At 43.7% G+C, this 18,995-nt stretch overlaps 1 protein-coding gene across 1 annotated transcript in view; it reads right to left on the bottom strand.

Annotated features, from left to right (window-relative positions):
* The window catches only part of IPO11 (importin 11), a 604,534-nt gene that overhangs the window by 134,777 nt on the left and 450,762 nt on the right, over nucleotides 1–18,995 (bottom strand). Inside the window, exon 28 of the mRNA XM_068249671.1 lies at nucleotides 10,633–10,728. Coding sequence (XP_068105772.1) covers nucleotides 10,633–10,728 — 96 coding nt within the window. The remainder of the gene's footprint in view (nucleotides 1–10,632; nucleotides 10,729–18,995) is intronic.

The following is an 18,995-nucleotide window of genomic DNA, read 5'->3' as shown; positions in this document are numbered from 1 at the left end:
CAGGCTACTCATCTGTTTAATGCTGCAGATTTCTACATAAACCTGGATGCTCTGCCCAACACACCAGCTGCACTGAGCTTGAATGAGATGTCAGTGAAGCTTATTATAGTGACTGCTGACAGTTGCAACTGGCTGTTCAATATAATACAACTAATTGAACAATCTATAAAACAAATCCATATTTGTAAGTATGCACAGACCCGGGAGCTGAGAGATCAGCATGACAACTTGGCAAATGCCCTCTTATATTACAATGATTTAGACCAGTATTATTTCAAACTCATCCTATATACCAACCGAAGGTTGTAAATATGCGCTGACTCGGTGGTACTTTTGGTCAACAGCTTGGTGCGGGCGGCGGAGTAGTCAGGAGTGCCTTAGTGTGGGTGGCGGCTTAGTGCAGCAGTTGTAGTGTGTATGTGCAGCTGAAAGTGCATCCGTGAATATTTAAGTATGCACAGATACACCTGTAGGTGGCGACATAGTGTGGACAGCACAGTAATGGTGGCAGTGGCTTAGTGTGGAAGTCGGCTTAGCACAACGGTTGTGGTGTGAGCACTGTGCTCGAGTCAGCGGTTTCCTGCTGACACCAGAAAAGGGAGGGGTAAAAGCCAGCAGAGGAAAGCAGGGCTGCTTCAGCATACAAAACAGTGGTACCATCTCCCTCCCCCAATCTAAATAACAATCATTTATTTCACAAATCTAAATTGACTTCATTATATGTGAAGAAGTGAAAGCAAAACGTTACAGTGTACGGTCTTCCCTGGGCTTATAGTGGCATCACAATCCTGTTAGTAAAGGAACTGTAAAGTTTAGCAATATCATCTTTTTTGGTATCCTTAAAAATCCTGTAATCCTAATTCCAGGCCTCTGTTGGATTCTATATTTTATCTGAAGAATAGCTTTATTTCCTCAGCAGTGCTTTGCGTTCTGCAGATGCAGGGAATCTGTGCTGTGTCTGCTGCTGCCTGAGATGTAATCCTTATGGAAGGCGGGAGCAGAATGTGCTGCACGCAGCAACAATGCACATTATACACACAGAAGTGACAGCCAGTGTGTAACTCTCAAAGTGCTGTCACTGCTGCTTCCCCTCACAGCTGGGCAGCTATCAGTCACTACACAGGTAGATTTACAAGTAGTTCCTTCCTAATGGTACTTTATAGACTAACAAGTGAGGAGTCATTGCCGTCTCCACAGCCAGCGTAAGGGATGCTGAGATCACACGTTTCTGAAGGATAGTTTATTGGATCGCTCACTATTTTTTTTTGCAGCAAAAACGCTTTTATTTGAAAGATTTATCCTGAGAAAGTGGCATACTGATTTGAATATGATGAAAATGAGAGGGGGGATGGGATAACCATTCAAGGACACCAGAGTTGAAACATACTGTAAAAACAGAGGAAGCATACATGTATATGAAGCACTCTTTATGGTCACCGATCCCCCCGTTCTCCTCCGCACCCCTCCTTTCTCTCCCATATACCCCCGCACCTACTTCCTGGTAGGCCTGGTTGGACATTAGTGTGCAGGCGCTGGCCCCACTGCGTGCTTCCTTGAGAAGTAATTATAGTTCATTAAAAAAGTATCTGAGAAAAACACTGGAGAGCAAAAAGCAAACAAGAACAGAGTAAGGCCGGGTTCCCATTATAAATTGCCAGCGCAATCGCAAGCACTGAGCGATTTTGTTGGCGCTTTTCCCTGCGCTTTCAGAGCGATTTTCGCTTTGCAAAGCGCTTTTGTGCAGCGATTTTTTTTTTACTTCCCGACGTCAACCAGGAAGTGAACTCTTTAACCTGGAAATGAATAAATACAATGTATTTATTCATAAAAGCTCTCAGCAAATCGCTTTTCAAAGCACTTTTTCAAGCGCTTCGCGATTTCGCTATACATTGTATCGAATCGCAAATCCTCTGGAAATAGTGCAGGAGCTGCGTTTGCGATTGGAAAGAAAGCACATTGCTTATGTGAGAATAATCACATAACCAAACGTTGCACCAGCAGTTTTAAAGCGACTTTTAAAATCGCCATCGCTTAAAAAAAAAAAAAAAAAAGAAAGCAATTGCTCCTAATGTGAACAGGCCTTAAAGAATAAAGATGGCTATATATCTATCGACTTGGCGAGCGATTGACCATCCGATTCGATAATCATCAAATTGGATGAAAATCGCTGCCGCCAATGTGACCAATTTCAAGCAGAGCAGGTTGATCGCTGCAAGATGTCAGGCTGTCGTGGTTGATTGGCCAGAAATGGCGAGCAATATTGTGATGAGCAACAAACCCCCGCAGCTGTCCCCCCCCCCCCCCCCAGTGCACTATACATTTCCTGTCCACGTCCGCCGCTTGTCCACTGCCGGCACCGGGCTCCACTCTCCGGTCCATACACGCGCCACATGTGGTTGCCGGAGTAACGTGGGTGTGTGTGATGTCACACACGTGCCCGTGTGTATGCCGGCAATGACGTAGGGCACATATATGGACGTAGGATGGAGTCAGGAGCCAGCAGCATTACAAGGCTGATTCCGGATCGATTTCAGTATGAAATTGATCGACAATCAGCTTGCGGTGTATGGGCAGCCGACAGATCTCTCTAATGAGATGCACCTATGGTGCCCATACATGGTACAATTTTTTTCATCCAATTACCATTTATATGTAATATAAGGGAACTGCCTAAATGAATCTTTTCAGTACATTCACTTAATTTACCCTTATACTACATAGAAATGGTAAGATTGGATGAAAAAAATTGTACCATGTATGGGCACCATAATAGTGGCCATACATGGTACAATAAAAACGTTTGATTATCCTGTTTATTCGATCTAAATGATCGAAACGAATGAAAGTTGAAAATATTTTTTTTTTTTCAATCAAGAAATCCGAACGATTATCCATTTTTTTCGAGAAAAATCATATCGGACATGCTGGAAAATCTTTATATTGGATCTAACGGAATAATCGAACTAAATTATCCAATCGAAAAAAAATGAAAAATTGTACCATGTATGGGCACCATTAGAGAGAGATTTGTATCGTGGTTGAATCTGCCCATCAATGCTAGATGTATGGCTGTCTGAAGACTATGGGACTTCAATAAAGTTCTATTTAGGATTAGGACAAAAAGATACAATTGTTTATCCCATCAGTCTATTTTCACTTCATTTTTGCTTTAAAGAGGAACTGTAATCGAAATAACATAATGAACAAAATTGCTTATTATTTTTGCAATATTTATAAATGATTTAGTCATTGATTGCCCATTGCAAAAATCTTTCCTCTCCCTGATTTACTTTCTGAAATTTATCCCAGGTGGCAATATTTTTAGTAATAGCAGGTGATCTCTGCGGAATGTTCATTCTTAAAGGTAAAGTCCAAGGCTCCAGCTCCTTGCAGCTATCATGTACCCTCGCCGCAGCTCCATTCCCCGCCGGTGGCCCAGGGTCCCCTCTGGTGCAAAATGCCTACTGTGCTCCAGTGTGCGGATCACAGATGTCATCCGGACTGTAAGGTGCAGGCACATAAGATCTGCACCTGCGCAGTACAGTCCGGATGACGTCAGTGCAACTCCGTGAGCTGCACGCTGAAGCACATCTGCACCAGAGGGGACCGGGAGCCACCGGAGCTGCGGCGAGGGAGCAGGACGGCTGCTAGGGGCTGGAGGAAGTCCCAGGTAAGTAGAGTTTTGATTTGTAAACACCTCGGACCTTCCCTTTAAGCCAGTAGCAAAGAGCTCTGGTGTCTCAGAATGCTATAGGGGATGGGGTGGAGTGTGTGTGTGTAAATTCTGCATACATATTCGGCAAACCTAGGTTAAGCCTCCATGCGAGGACAGGGCTTGGTACCAATATATACCATTAGGAAGTGCTCCTGATGCTGAAACCAGGATATTGAACATAAAAGTTGTTATCCTGAATAATTTGCTGCATTCTACTATATGTCACTATGGTGTCTCTTTAAGAAATGTCCGGCCACTTTATAACCAAGATATCCCCATCCCTTGAAAGGCGCCACTGAAAGGAGATAATAAACATTATAAAACTAATCCGTCAGTGGTTTAAAGAGAACCCAAGATGGTCAAAAAAGTCAAAAGAATAAAAAAAAAGTGTACTACCTGATCCAGGGGATTGGCCGGATCAGGTAGCGTCCGTCTCCTATGAGCTGCAATTCTTCACTTTCTGTAACTTCTGGAGTCATGATGCTGCAGATGCAGCTCTGTGCTCTCCTCCAAGAGCACAGGGCACTGATTGGTACTGGAAGGGGCGGAGGAGAGGCGGGAACAGGCAGAGTACAGCCAGTGAGAAGGCTCTGATAGGCGGGGAAGGGCCGTTATGCAGTTCCTCTCCTGCAAGGGACGCCCCTTCCCCATTAGTTTGCCAAACGCGGCAAGGGGGACTGACAGCGGTGCAAAGGGCACACAGAGGCATGTCCTTCAGATGGGGACATGCCTCTGTGTCCCTTTTTTTTATTATTAAAAACCGCCTTGGGTACACTTTAAATGTTGTGGCTGATCCATATATACTGTGCAAGCTTGTTTCACGGCCAGGGCCGGTTTAAGCAACAATGGGGCCCAAGGGCAAAATAAACCTGGGGGGCCCCCCCAACATATACCCCGGAACAAAAATCGGCATTAGGAGACCTTTTTTGCAGCTGGTATAGTCAGGGTGTGAAGTCCCAATCGGTCGGAGCTCCACATTCTGGCTATCCCAGCCTGCATGGGGGACAAGGGGTTAAAAAGTTTCAGGAGGGGGACCCCACATAATTTAAAAAAAAAAAAAAAAATTTCCACACTCTAAACATAAAAAAAAAATTGGGAAAATAGGAAAAAATGCCAGGGATCTTCATACAGCCATATTGCGGCTGTATAGCGATCCCTGGCCAAAGCGCTGCGGCTGCGTATGGACCCCCTGGAAACCCCGTCAGGAAATTTATTGCGCTTTCGTTTGATGCATGTAAAATTACACTACCGTTAGGTTTGCTACTAAAAGTGACATTTACCGCATTTAAAAGTATACTTTTTTCCTTCGAAACTTTAAAATCGATTTTCTCAAAAACTATAAGGTCTTTTTGAAAAATAGTTTTTTCCTCTAATTCCTAATGATCTCCTTAACATATCCTGCAAATTTAGGGTTTCTAGCATTTAAGGAGGATTTGCTATCAACCATTAAAGTCGGCAGGTTTTTAAATGTGTATTTTTTTTCCTTTGAACCTCTAAAATCGATTTTCTCAAAAACTATAAGGCCGATTTGAATTTTTTTTTCCTCTTGTAGCCACTGGGGGCCCCTACAAGCTCTGGGGCCCTGGGGCAGCTGCCTCCTCTGCCTCTATGGTAGCGCCGGCCCTGTTCACGGCTGCCTCAGGGCTAGCACACACATAAAAAGACTATGTTAATATATATTTACCAATTCTTCAAGCAGGCGTCAGAAAACAATGTAATGTACGCATAGTGACGTAAAAGCATGCGTTTTATCCTGCAATTATGTGTTATCCCCCCCGATGCGTTATTATAAAGATGATAAAGTACTAGGCTTGTTCTCACAAACATTATGAATGAAACATTCTTAGAAGCCATTACAGCCCCTCACAGGAAATTCTTCATAATGAAGCGAGAGCTATTTTTAAACCCAAGAAAAGGCAGATTGATATCTGTGTCCAGCCTGAGTGAGAAAGATTACATCGCTTAAGCGAGAGTCCCACTCCTGACACAGAGATGTCGTTCGGCGTCACAAGACCATACTTCACGCTTTATAGTTATAGATGGTGATGCTTATGGACATTTTTCCAGAATAAGTCGTTTTCTGCGCACACAATGGCCCATTGTGAGGAAAATGCTGTAATAAAGCATTCCCATTATCCTGAAAACGAGCAGCGCGTCCATCTTATCTCCGGCAAAACAAGTTCATTTTGTTTTTTAAAAAAGGGAATACGGCTATGAGTATCATGTAGGCTTAATTAAGTTTAGATAATGTGCAGTCGCAGCCAGAGCTGAGGGTTGTTAATGCGCGTAATTGAAATCCTGTGGTACCAATTTTTCATGTCACCACAGAAAAGGTGTGCAGGGAAGCCATTTTGTTCTACAGCCTTACTACATCAACTGAAGTGTAATGCACTCTCAAAATGTGCGTTCTGCAAAAGATATGAAGGAAAGTAACACACTGCAGGTCTAAGGGTACGTACTCATTGCCAAATGATGTCGCCAGTCAGAGGTCAGGAGCTGATCCCCTTGCCCGACATCACTGGGCTGCACACATGCGTGTCAGCTGACTCGTTGATGACACGCTGTATTAATATGTGGGGGGGGGGGATGATAGAGGGGCGATGAGCGGCGCTTGTGTAATGTCATGGGGGAGTGGTGCAAACCATGGAATCGGTGAGGATTGGCGTCGCCAGGCAGTTTGCTCGCTGGTTGGGGGTTGCCGGCTGCCATACAAACACCTGTTTGTCAGCTGAAGCATTCATTATTAGCCGCCTCAACCGACTTAAAGGAAACCAGACGTTTTATACATACCTGGGGCTTCCTCCAGCCCTATACGCACGGATCGCTCCCACGCCGCTGTCCTCAGTCTTCCCGCAGCTCCGATACCGGGTCTCCGCACTTCTGTCAGTCGGGCCAGTCTGCGCAGGAGAAGTGCGCCCTCTACGTATCTCTCCAGCAGCTGCTGGAGAGATACACAAACAGCGCACCTCACTTACGTCAGACTGGCTCTGACTGACGGTAGTGAAGGGACCTGGTATCGGAGCTGTGGGAAGACGGAGGACGGCAGTGTGGGAGCGATCCGTGCGTATGGGGCTGGAGGAAGCCCCAGGTATGTATAAAACATTTTATTTATACCAGCTCTGGTACACTTTAAGTCTTTATACAAAGTATACTTGAAGAGACTTCTACCCATTGTTTTGTGGGGCTGAAATCATTAGCTATAGACCCTGAACAAGCATGCAGATCAGGTGTTTCTGCCATAAATCTGACCGGATTAGCTGCATGATTGTTTCAGGTTTGGGATTTAGACACTACTACAGGCAAAGAGATCAGCAGGACAGCCAGGCAACTAGTATTGTTTAATCTTCAGGCACTGGCAGTCACATGGTCGCTCCTTATTGATCCGCCCTCCTGCTGAATCGGTAGGGCACAAGTGGTAGGGTGCAGAATTCATTTATGAAAAAGGTATTTTTTGTCCTCCACTTTGCGTCTATGTACGATTTATATTCAATTATCAACCTGATTGCTATTAGCCTTGCCTTGCTCAATTTTGGGCTTAGTTGGGCTCTAAGCGGCTTGCTTGCAGCCAACAGTGTCTATTAGCATAATCTACTCATTTCCAGTTAAACCTCAAGAGAACAGAGTCTAGCTTTACAGCCAAATGCACACATTTTATACATGAACTACATCTGTATATAGGACTCCATTCCATCAGTTCACACATCGCCGACCACTAAAATATATTCATCCCAATATTTATTACACTCTTCTGAGCACATCAATATCAGCCTGGCATCTCATCTGATCTGCGGACACAGAATAATAGGAAAGCATAAATGAGGAGAGCGCTATTGTTCAAGGAAAGCGGGGTCCTCTGCAGTGATTCCTCTGGATCTACATTGATATAATTGATTTATACAGTTTTTGATTTACTTAGACACCAGGAACAGTGTCCATCTATGTATATACCGCATAGCACATTCTTCTTGCCCTGGGGATTCCATTAGTTCCAAGTATGACAGCCGCCCGTACGTGCATCACATGGTGAAACATGGTGGAGTGATTGCTAGGGGGCGTGTCCATGCCCACTGAAAACCGGCAGCATGACGGCGTATATAGGGTCTCCCATTTTTAGATTCCTCATCTCAGAGGAAACAGCTGGACTATGGAAAGTATTGGCGTGGCAGGCGGTGGTGGACAAATGTTAGGAGAGGTGGTTCCCTGGTTAAGGGCCCTTTTACACTAGCCACATTGCCGCGGTGCGGTCATCGCATCCAGCCGTGGCTGCCTCCGCTAGCCCGGATGCAACTTTGGATGCATGATGACATAATCTGCAGCTGCTATCCATAATTTTCCTCACATCGCATCACAAAGGTAAATGTGTGTCAATGGAAACTATTCCATTGACTTGCATTGAGTGCATTTTGGATGTGGTGCGGTGCGATGATCGGATCGCACCTAGTGGAAACAGCCCCTTAAAGGGAACCTTAACTCTATAAAAAAATGAGTTTCACTTTCCTGGGGAATCTACCAGCCCCATGCAGCCATCCTGCGCCCTCGCAGTCACTCATGGCTCCTCCAGTCCCCCGCCGCCAGCTAGTGTCCTTATTGCTGACTCTGAGTCGGCGGGCCACCATGCGTACATTTTTATTGCACTTGCAACGCGTAAAAATGTAGGTGTTAATGTCCGCGATAGTTTCCTGCACCAGTGGGAATGCGTGCAAATGTACGCGTGGCGGCCCGCCGACTCAAGAGTCAGCAAAAACAAAACTAGCTGGCGGCGGGGGACCGGAGGAGCTATGAGAGACGGCGAGGGCACAGGGTGGCTGCAGGGGGCTGGCAGATGCCCCAGGTAAGTGAAATTTCTATTTTTTATTTTTTTTTTGAGTTAAGGTTCCCTTTAATCAGTTGCTCTCAGTTATAACTGAAAGACAACTGATTTTCAAAGTAATGTCCATGTTTTCCTATGGCTCAGTTCCCACTATATGCGTTTAACTGAAAGCTTTTTCACAATGCACTGCTATGGAGAAAAAAAAAAAAAAGTGTACCTATGCACTAAGTGTAAATGGGCTTTTAGTGTGAGTGCAGCAGTATCCTCATTGTTTTTACCTGAGACATTCAACTTAATTCAGAGGCCAAATTACAGGCCACAGTGGATACAGAAACAGGACTTTGATCATTAATTTACAGTGAGGAGATTTTTGCTGTGATTTGCTGTATAGTGCAGAATTGTTTACCATAGTATATAATCACCTGCAGGTTGGTCCTACACTTATGCTGTATTGTTAAACATATACTGTATGTGTTCCATATGCTCTATGAGCTGTTTGCTGCCCCTGGTTTTTATTTATTTTATTTAAAGTGATAAGTGACTAAGAAAGAGAAAGGTTATTTTTTATACTTTTGGTGTATGATGTTTCTTGTTTAGCCATGGTTGTCTGTTCAGTTTCATTACATAGATTTTCTACCTCCATAGCTCCCTATTGGATTATGCTACTTAAAGAAAACCTGAACTGAAAATTAAAAGTCAAAATAACCATACACGAGTCATACTTACCTCCAGTGTAGTCTGCTCATCAATCTCTTTCTCCTCTCCTGCGTCCTGTTTGTTCACTGTGATCAATGGAATTCTCCGTCCTCCATTTTGAAAAAGGCCATTACCCCATAACAGTTTTCTGGTCAGCACACTGTTAAACTGTAACATCGCCCACTTGAGCCATAGGGAAACATGGACACATCAGTTCTCCTCTCAGCTGTAACTGACAGCAACTGATATATAACTGACAGCAACTGATATATTTCAGTTCTGACAAAATGTTGTCAGAACTGGAAGGGATCGTTGTCAGAAGAAAATGGTGAGCTTCTGAAAGGAACTGATGGCAAGGTAACTATGTAATGTTCATTTGAAGTTACCTCATGTGTTTATTTTAAATAATTTTACTCAGTACAGGTTCCCTTTAAGCTCTGTATTGTATTTTTTGGCAATTCCTCTGGAAGGCACAAAAATTGCTCACAGTGTGAAGTGATAGATTTAGACGGGGAATCTGAAAGCAATTTTCAGATTCCTAATGTGTTGGGCAGAAAATTTGTTGAATATGCAAAATCTCTGCTTAGCAGGAAATTGAAATAGCTGTGAGCAAATCAAAACAAAAAAAGTCTATTGACCAAGTGGCAATTGTGTATATTCCTTAGCTGCCATTTAATAGGGTGACAGTTTGCAGCCTTGATTTTATGGTATATGTGGCCTTTTCTGTTTCCTGATGAGTGGAGATTTGCATATTGGGCAAAACAGCCCAAGCTCATACTGAATGTAATTTAAGTATATGGACTGATCCCAAGATGATTTACAAATCTACTCTCCTAACCAATGTCCCAGCCCCAATAAAGCTAATGTGCCAGTTTTCACAAAAAGCACTGACCATGTCACCAGCAGCCAGAATTTGTGAGTCAACGTATAGAGCTGATAACAGCAGTGTTTAACCACTTCGGGACCAGCATCCTCTGCCCCCTTAAGGACCGGAGGGTGCTGGTCCAGTAAACTGCCGCTTCCCGACAAATCGCCGCTAAAATGCAATGGCCGTGCTAAGCGCCCTCACAGTGCTGCGCCCAGGGACATATGTCCCCCCCCCTTGCCCACCAAAATGTTCCTATTGTTGTTGACTACTTATGTCAACTCTACATGTTTTGGTAATGAACTTAACAACCCTACTATTTATTAATAAAGTGTTTACATGTTCTCTAATATCATAAAGTTGAGAACTGTATAACCACACAGACCACATAGACTTTTATCATGTATCTGTCTGAACTGTAAGGTGTTCTGTTGCCTGGTGGAATTATCTCAGCAGATTCTGGTGTTCTTCTGATGTCTACTCTTGTATCAGCATCAATAAAAATGTGAATCAAAGGAAAGGGAGAGATAGCATTTTATCACTTACTCTTTGTAGGTATTTGTCTCTGGATCTTCTGTCATCACGTCGTGTAGACTCTCCACACAAATGTTAATGATTGCGCAGAATTTATCTTGAAGAACGCTGTAAACGGAAAGGAAACATTTGGTATTTGATGAAGACTACACCAAAGGTAACTTTGAACAGTTACAAATGTTAGGAACAGCAATGATGCAAAGGGAATTTAACCTTTTACAAACCACATCTCACAAGCGTCTGGACGACTGGAGTCCTTTAAAAAAAATTAGAGCGGTATGTGTGATGTCTGGGCAGCAGAGGGTTAAATTGCCCACAGAGATGGAAGGGCAGTGGATTGCTCAAGATTTGGACCACTCTCAGGATATTCTGGCAGCTGGCTGCTCTATAGATAATTATTTTGATTTATAAATCGCCAACATGTTCCGTGGCGCTGTACAAAGTAAGAAACCAAACAGAGGGTACATAATAAAACAGATAATGGTATACAAAATACAGAATTGGTGAAAAATATAGTATGTTACAACAGTCCAGACAAGATATTATAAGAGCAAGTATTAACATTTTAGTTGTGCCCTGAGTGAAAAAGTTCAGGTGCGATATATATTTTTGAGTTGGAGATGACAGGAGCTGGTTAGGGAGTGAATGTGAGGAATAAAAGATAGAGAGGAGTCAAATATTACCATATATGTGAACACTTAATTCAGCCAAGCATTTGCAAATTTATCCTTAGGACAGGTTCAGACAAGCTGTAAACACAGCTCTTTTGGCAGGTGATGAAAGCGTTGTTTGAAAGAGATCAACTGCCGTTTCATTCAAATGAATGGAAGCAATTTTTAAAACGAGGGTGATCACTTTTTGGGTGTTTATATAAACGTTGCAGTAGACACCGACCTCTTGTCTCAAATGCTAGAAGTAGCGTCATGCGCTGGCTGCTTTCAGCATTTCCGTGTCCCCCTAGGGGCTCAAAATGCGCTGCTACGATAAAACGTCGGGAACCGATGCAAGCATTCTTCTGCTCACTCAGTAGCAGAAATGCATTTTGGATAAGCTAAACGAGCCGCCACCAATGATCCTGGACCTGGAAACTAGAAAAATGACTATGCCAATAACCACTTTTTTTTCTTCCAATGTCTTAAAACAATCAATGGCCCTCACAGCAATCATCCAGCACTAGTTGGCTGCACGTGCAGATATTAAATTGTTGCCAGATTCATATCTAAAAGAAATTGAGGTGGTAACTTTCATTACATGTCCATAGCTACGTACGCAAGCTCAATGAGCGTCACCCTTCAATCCTTCGGACGACACTGTGCTGTGCACGCTCGTACAGACGTGTCCCGCAGCTACTGTTGAGGCATGTGCCTGCTTCTATGGAGAGGGGAAATAGGATGATGGCGTGGTGAACGATGGAGAAGCTTCCAGTGGGTGGGGTGAAGAGGGGCTCAGGTGTTGCTGTTGTTACAGATCTGGCATGCCGGATCTTTATGTAACCTTGGGAGACACCTGCACAGAGGCTTGATTCTCTGCCAAAATGGTTCTGAATGACCACCTTGGCTGAGTGTCATCTAGCGTGTGTACCTAGCTAATGAGTGTAGCAAGGCCAAATTGGTAACTATATCACAACAAACAGACAATGCTGCTTTTCAAACAAAAAAATCAACAATCCGGACCTAAAGGTCAAACTTAGGTCTACGCCAGGCATGGGCAAACTTGGCCCTCCAGCTGTTAAGGAACTACAAGTCCCATAATGCATTGCAGGAGTCTGACAGCCACAGTCATAACTCATAAAGGCAAATGCATTGTGGGACTTGTAGTTCCGTAACAGCTGGAGGGCTGAGTTTGCCCATGCCTGGTCTACACTCTTGCAACCACCAGGAGGTTTAAAATTGAATTTGTTATCCCTTGAGGGAAGTTTTCATTCAGAAACAAATTTTTGTGTATTTCATCTTGTGAGCATTTGTTGTTAGTCAGTAAATTGTGAAGTAAATGTTTCAAAGAGATCTTTAAACCATTCGTAGCTCCAATAGAGTTATCTCATTTGCGATAAATGCACTGCTTTTGATCTCAGTCGGCAAAACTCGACGTTCTGTAAATTCTTGGAATGCTTTGATCTCTCTCTACTAGCAGAAAATATAGAAACTGAAAGCAGAAGTCCTCTGTTACTATCTCACCCTGCCCCCTAGTGACAAGTGGCCATAAATACACAGTAGTACTAAACAGAAGCAGGAAAATGTAACAAACAAATAAAATATGTGCTAAAATAAATTGGCAAGAAAGACTAGCAAGCCTCTAAATAAATTGACTACTAAAGGATTAAGCCCCTAATGATTCTCCACATGATTCTACAACCTTTTTGGACTTTTCTTCCAAGAATGCTGAATGACTTAATAACCCTTCAGTCTTACTGGAGTACCAGAAAAGAATTCAAGTACCTAACACTGACTGTTTGCAATAACTACCTTACAGCTCACTACAATATAAGCAAAAAACGCTACAGCTTTTTTTCCTCCATTAAAATAATCAGCACATTTTGTCTAGGTGGCGGCGGGAGGTGTTGGTGTGAAAAGTGGCTGTTCCTGTGCCAGTCTATGAACACCAGGCCTCAGCTAACATTCACATATGGTCGTTAAACCATTTGAAAAAGGAGAATAATGGCGATGACATATAATCAATACATAACTATGGCGGTGATTTACTAAGGCTCTCCAGGACTGCAGATTGCTGTACATCAAGCAAAGTTGGTGTCAAGACTTTGCAGCCATTTACTGGATCATATAAAATGGTGAGGAATGCTTTTTTTTTTTTTTTTTTTTAAGTTCAGTTTGTCTTACAACTTCTCCCTGCAGGTGTGAGCATAGCCACAAGTCTACACTTTTTATTTCACTAACCAATCAGCAGCCATGAAGTTATAATCCCGTATGAGCCAGACAAGGATCATCAACCCCTGCAGCCTTAGGCTAAAGCTAGCCATACATCTAGCGATGATGATGGGCAGAGTCAACCAAGAGACAAAGCTCACTCTAATCAAATCTGTTCTGTAGGCTGTCCATACACCGCAGGTCGATTCCCGGTCAATTTTCTGCTGAAATCGCTCCGGAATCGGCCTTGTGATGCCGCAGCTGACCACCTCGCCAGCCCAACGCTGCCCCCCTAATGTGCAATGTGCCCAGAGCACTATACATTACCTGTCTGTGCCTGTCGCTTGTTGTCCGCTGCATTCGGGAGCTGTCCTTCATCCATACCTGCGCCCCATTTGGTTGCCAAAGTAATGCGGGTGCGTATGTGAAGTCCCGCGTGCCAGCTTTACTCTGGCAACCATGTGGGGCGTGTGTATGGACGAAGGACAGTACCTGGAACCAGCGGAGGACAAGCAGTGGCCATGGACAGCACTGGGCATGGGGGAGGGGGCACATATTACACATTAGGAGTGACAATGTTGGGGGTTCTGTTGCATTTGTCCCGAGATCAACTTGTACCAGAGTGATGGGAAGAAGAGAGTATGGAGAAGGAAAGGAACTACTCATGATCCTAAGCATACCAGCTCATCAGTGTAGGTGGTAGTGTCATGGCGTGGCCAATCGAACTGGTTCTCTTGTATTCATTGATGATGTGACTGCTGACAAAAGCAAAAGTGTTTTGGCCAATATTATATGATCATATTAAGCCAAATGCTTCAGAACTCATTAGACAGCCCTTCCCAGTGTAGATGGACAATGATCCAAAGCATTTTACACAGAAGGTAGCGCTATCTCAACTGTTTCTATATAAATAAAATTATATTATTCACATTAAAAAGTTCAATTAAAACAAGTCCACATCTGCAGAAGAATCACAATATCCACAACTTCTTATCTTCTTATCTCCTTCTCTTTATTCCTCCCTCCTCCTCTTCTACCTCTTCTTGTCCTCTTATTCCTGAGTATCTTCTGTAACCTGTTTCCCCCTCTGGCCATCCTCACCTCCTCCACTCCCCCCACCCAAATCCTGGTCTCCCTTCTAAAAAAGGCTCATAAGTACCATGTTGTTGAATAGGCTCAAATCTGTGAAACGTCAGCACATTGTATTACCCCCCCCCCCCCCCCATTGTTTCTAGCACCATTATGTCCCCATCCTCTATTCGAAGGATTGTCCCAGTGACCTCTCTGTGCTCCCCACCCACCCCTCACACCCTGTGCATACTGCATACTTATCTTCATCACCTCCATGACCTACTGTTAAATTTCTACCCTCATACATCCTCAGCTGTGGCGATAGTGGTAGTGCACGCCATTTCGATCACAGGGGAGAGACTACAAGTGCCAGCATAGGCCCAACAAAACGGGGGAGAGCCCGTACCCAAAAGTCTGTGCTGACTTTAAAAGAACGGAATTTGTAAGTGCAATCTTATTTTTTATATGAATAAATGTCGCTGGTTTTACACTATGTGAGGCGTTTGCTTTGAGGTAACATCTATATGGAAGTTGGCATCTGGTGCGGAAGGAACAATAAAAAGTATCTGGTACTCGGTGGTGACACACAGCAGTTCAGTGTGGTGGGGGACGGCCCGAAGTGTCCCAAAGCGCTGATAGACCTGAGTGGAGGTCTTATTCTCTGGTGAGTGTCTGTTCACCGGGTGCTGGTGGAGGTAATAGGAAGATAAGAAGGTGTGGATATCGTGATTCTTCTGCAGATGTGGACTTAATTGAACTTTTTAATGTGAATAATGTTTTATTTTATTCATATAGAAACAGTTGAGATAGCGCTACCTTCCGTGTAAAAGGTTTTTATTTAAGAAGAAGGGGCTGCTCCAACTTATTGGACTCTATAGGAATCCATTGTATGAGTGATGTAGCGCTGTACTCCTTGTATGAATGTAATGATCCAAAGCATACTGCAAAAGCTACCAAATAGTTTTTGAAGGGAAAAAAGTGGAATGTTATGCAATGGCCAAAGTCAATCACCTGACCTGAATCCGGATGAGCATGTATTTCACTTGGTGTAGATAAAACTGAAGGGAAAATGCCCAAGAACAAGCAGGAACTGAAGACAGTTGCAGTAGAGACCTGGCAGAGCATCACCAGGAATGAAACACAGCGTCTGGTGATGTCTATGCGCTCCAGACTTCAGGCTGTAATTGACTGCAAAGGATATGCAGCCAAGTATTCAAAAGTGAAAGGCACATATGCAAACTGTTGTAATTCCTACAACGTTCACCTGATTTTGATGTAAATGCCCTCAAATTAAAGCGGACAGTATGCAGTTAAAGCACATCGTATTCTTTTCATTTCAAATCCATTGTGGTTGTGTATACAGCCAAAAATGTTAGAATTGTGTCGATGTCCCAATATTTATGGACCTGACTGTATGTGAATGTATTCTATTCAAAGCATGGTACTCAGTGTAGACCTTTGCCACCGAAAACAATCTTTCATGATCCATTCAGATGACAGTCTGCTGTGCGTGGAGTTTACAGTTTCAGTACGTAATTAATGCTGACGACAGCGGAGCTTTATACATTACCTGTTTGGTGGCAGGACAGGTCCTCTTGACTCCTGTTCAGTGTAGCTCATTGCAGCGCCACACAGTCTATCACCCTGTGGCTCTCGATGCAGGTCACATGACATGGAGCCCACAAGGTGATTGGCTGCACGGTGTGATAATAACTAGAGATGCGAGCGAACAGTTCGCCTGCGAATCTCTATGTGCCTGCACTACTTCCGGGTCGCTATGACCCGTAGTAGTATGGCTGCGCTGGGCCGGCGGTGCGCATCTTTGATCGAGCGCCCATTGCCGGGCACTCTCTGCGCATGAGCGTGACATCACTCATGACGTCATACATATGCTCAGAAAGTGCCCCGCAACAGGCGCACGATTAAGGACGTGCACCACCGGCCCAGCGCAGCCATACTACTACGGGTCATAGCAACCCGGAAGTAGTACAGGGTGAGGGGTTCGCCGGCGAACGCGTTTAATGACATCCCTAATAATAACCTGAAGTGAAGAGGACCTGTCCTGTCACCACTTTGCTGCTTTGCATTATTACATACAGGTGGCGGCTTCCCAGTTACGCCCCTGCAGGGCCGTGTTGGAGCATAACAAACTGAAAGTAAGAAAGTTACCATTGGCAGTACCACAGTCACATGCAACGCCCATTATTTGGCAAAGGTGTGCAAAAATGTGATTGCAGTACACAAATGTTAAAACCACTTCAGGACTATGCATATTAAAATCTATGTCCTGTCTTTGAATGCTAGTTTCTGACACATTGTAGATTTTTACTCCAGCATTCTTGTGTACTTTGACAGCTGACACCTTCTGGAACGAATGATGAGCGATTTTGATTGGCTCCTGATCAGCAAGATCGCATAATTAACGCTTTTTCGCTCTTAAAAACCTTATTTCCACCTCTCTTCAGTGCCCCTGCAGTGCACCTAAAAAATAAACAATCTACATAATTTTGACATCTCTGCATAGCCAACATATAGAATATTCAGTTTCCAAAAGTTTTACTGCTAATTCATTTTTTTTCCATTTTTCAAGCATATTATCTCTGTAAAACACAAGCAAATTCCAGATTTACTATAATTAAGTGATATCAAAAGAAAGCACTATTTGTAATGAAAAAAACAAAACTAAATATGCTTGGGTAGACTAAAAATTGCACAAGATGTAACAACTTAAGCAAAGGCATAGCAGAATTATGAAAATTGGCTTGGTCCTGAAGTTTAAAAAGAAACCGTAACCAAGAACTGAACTTCATCCAAATCAGTAGCTGATGTCCCCTTTTCCCATGAGAAATCTTTTCCTTTTCACAAACGGATCATCGGTGGGTCTGTATGGCTAATATTGTGGTGAAACCCCTCCCACAGTGTAATATCAGGACCATGGTCCTGACAGTTTCCTGTCTGTGAACCTCATTGCATTGTGGGAAATAGCTGTTTACAACTGCCAAAAAAGCAAGCAGCATCTCATTCCACTGACATCGCCTGCCAGCAGTAAAAATGTTACCATGTGATAAATGTCAGAATGTAAATCAGGGAAAGGAAAGATTTTACGACAAACTGACTAAATCATTTACTGTATATAATCGCGTATAAGCCTAATTTTTCAACATAAAAAATGTGCTGCAAAGTTAACCCTTCGGCTTATATACGAGTCAGTGGAGCAGAACAAATGATGGAGCAGATTTTGATAATGGCAGATGAGCATAAGGATTGTGCATTAGTGATCCATGCCCCGCATCCTATGCAACATGGTGTGCAGAGTGCGCTGCTCAAGACTACCTGGGTCCCTTGGCTTGTGGAGCAGAGAGTGCAAGCAACGTGTCAGCGGTGCAATTATCAGGGATTGTTCCTGTGTGGCAATCGCTGTGTCTTATATCTATGACGCCATCTAGTGGCTTCTTAAGACACAGCTGTATGATCCTGGGGCACATCTGGCTATGGGTAGGGGGCTGACTTGTACTGGGGCACATCTGGCTACTGTGGAGGGGGCTATATTGGGGGGGGCGGGGGATTATACACGAGTCAATTCCTTTTTCCTGGTTTCTGAGGGAAAAGTTGGTACCCCGGCTTATCCACGGGTCAGCTTGCATGTAAGTATATACAGTATACATAATTATTGTAAAAAAGAAGCACTTTATTTTATTACATTATTTTCACTGGAGTTCCTCTTTAATGAACCACCTGATTTTGCAGACAAGTTTCTATATTACTGAAGCCAACTGACAGCTGTTTTTTTTAATGAGAAATAAAGATGGCAGTCTCTGAATTCCTCTCAGCTCAGGTTTCCTTTAAAGAGAAATAATACTTCCAGAGAAGTTTGTAACATTACCAATACCCCCTAAAATTGGGTACCTGTCATTCCGGCCCCGGGCAGTTGGGCGCAGTGTGAGTCGAATGATGGCTCACCCTGCTGCTGCTCAAATCCCCGGTGGTGTTAAATACTATTCCCCGTCCAAGTTGTAGCAACTCAGAGGGAGATGTAATTCGGGGTCTGGCATTCGCTGGATCCCCAGATTACTCTTGCATGGGGCGTGCAGTGTAGCATTGCTGCTATGAGGGCGCCGATATAAACTGCTGCCAAAAATTTACCACAATAGAAGTAAATCAGTTTTGAGTTGGCCACTTTCCTGTAAAACTTCTGCATGCAGCCTACCGGTTCCCATCCAACTGCTCTCTGCTCTTCTGGTGGCTGTAAGGGTGGGGCGTACCTACGTATACCACTTCCTGGGACAGATCTGTATGCCTAGGTGTTTGTGTAGTCACTTTGGGAGAGGTGGGGATTGTATGGTGTGTATGGCCTACTGATGTATTTTAGTGTGTTCTGTAGGGATTGTTCAATAACCATGCTAACATACTCCCAGTCTAATCTATACCTTTCTATGAATCGTT

The sequence above is a fragment of the Hyperolius riggenbachi genome, chromosome 1 (genome assembly GCF_040937935.1).
Source record: "Hyperolius riggenbachi isolate aHypRig1 chromosome 1, aHypRig1.pri, whole genome shotgun sequence".
NCBI classification, from domain to species: domain Eukaryota; kingdom Metazoa; phylum Chordata; class Amphibia; order Anura; family Hyperoliidae; genus Hyperolius; species Hyperolius riggenbachi.
The sequence above is the reverse complement of the archived record's forward strand: the minus strand, read 5'-3'. Positions and strand labels throughout refer to the sequence as shown.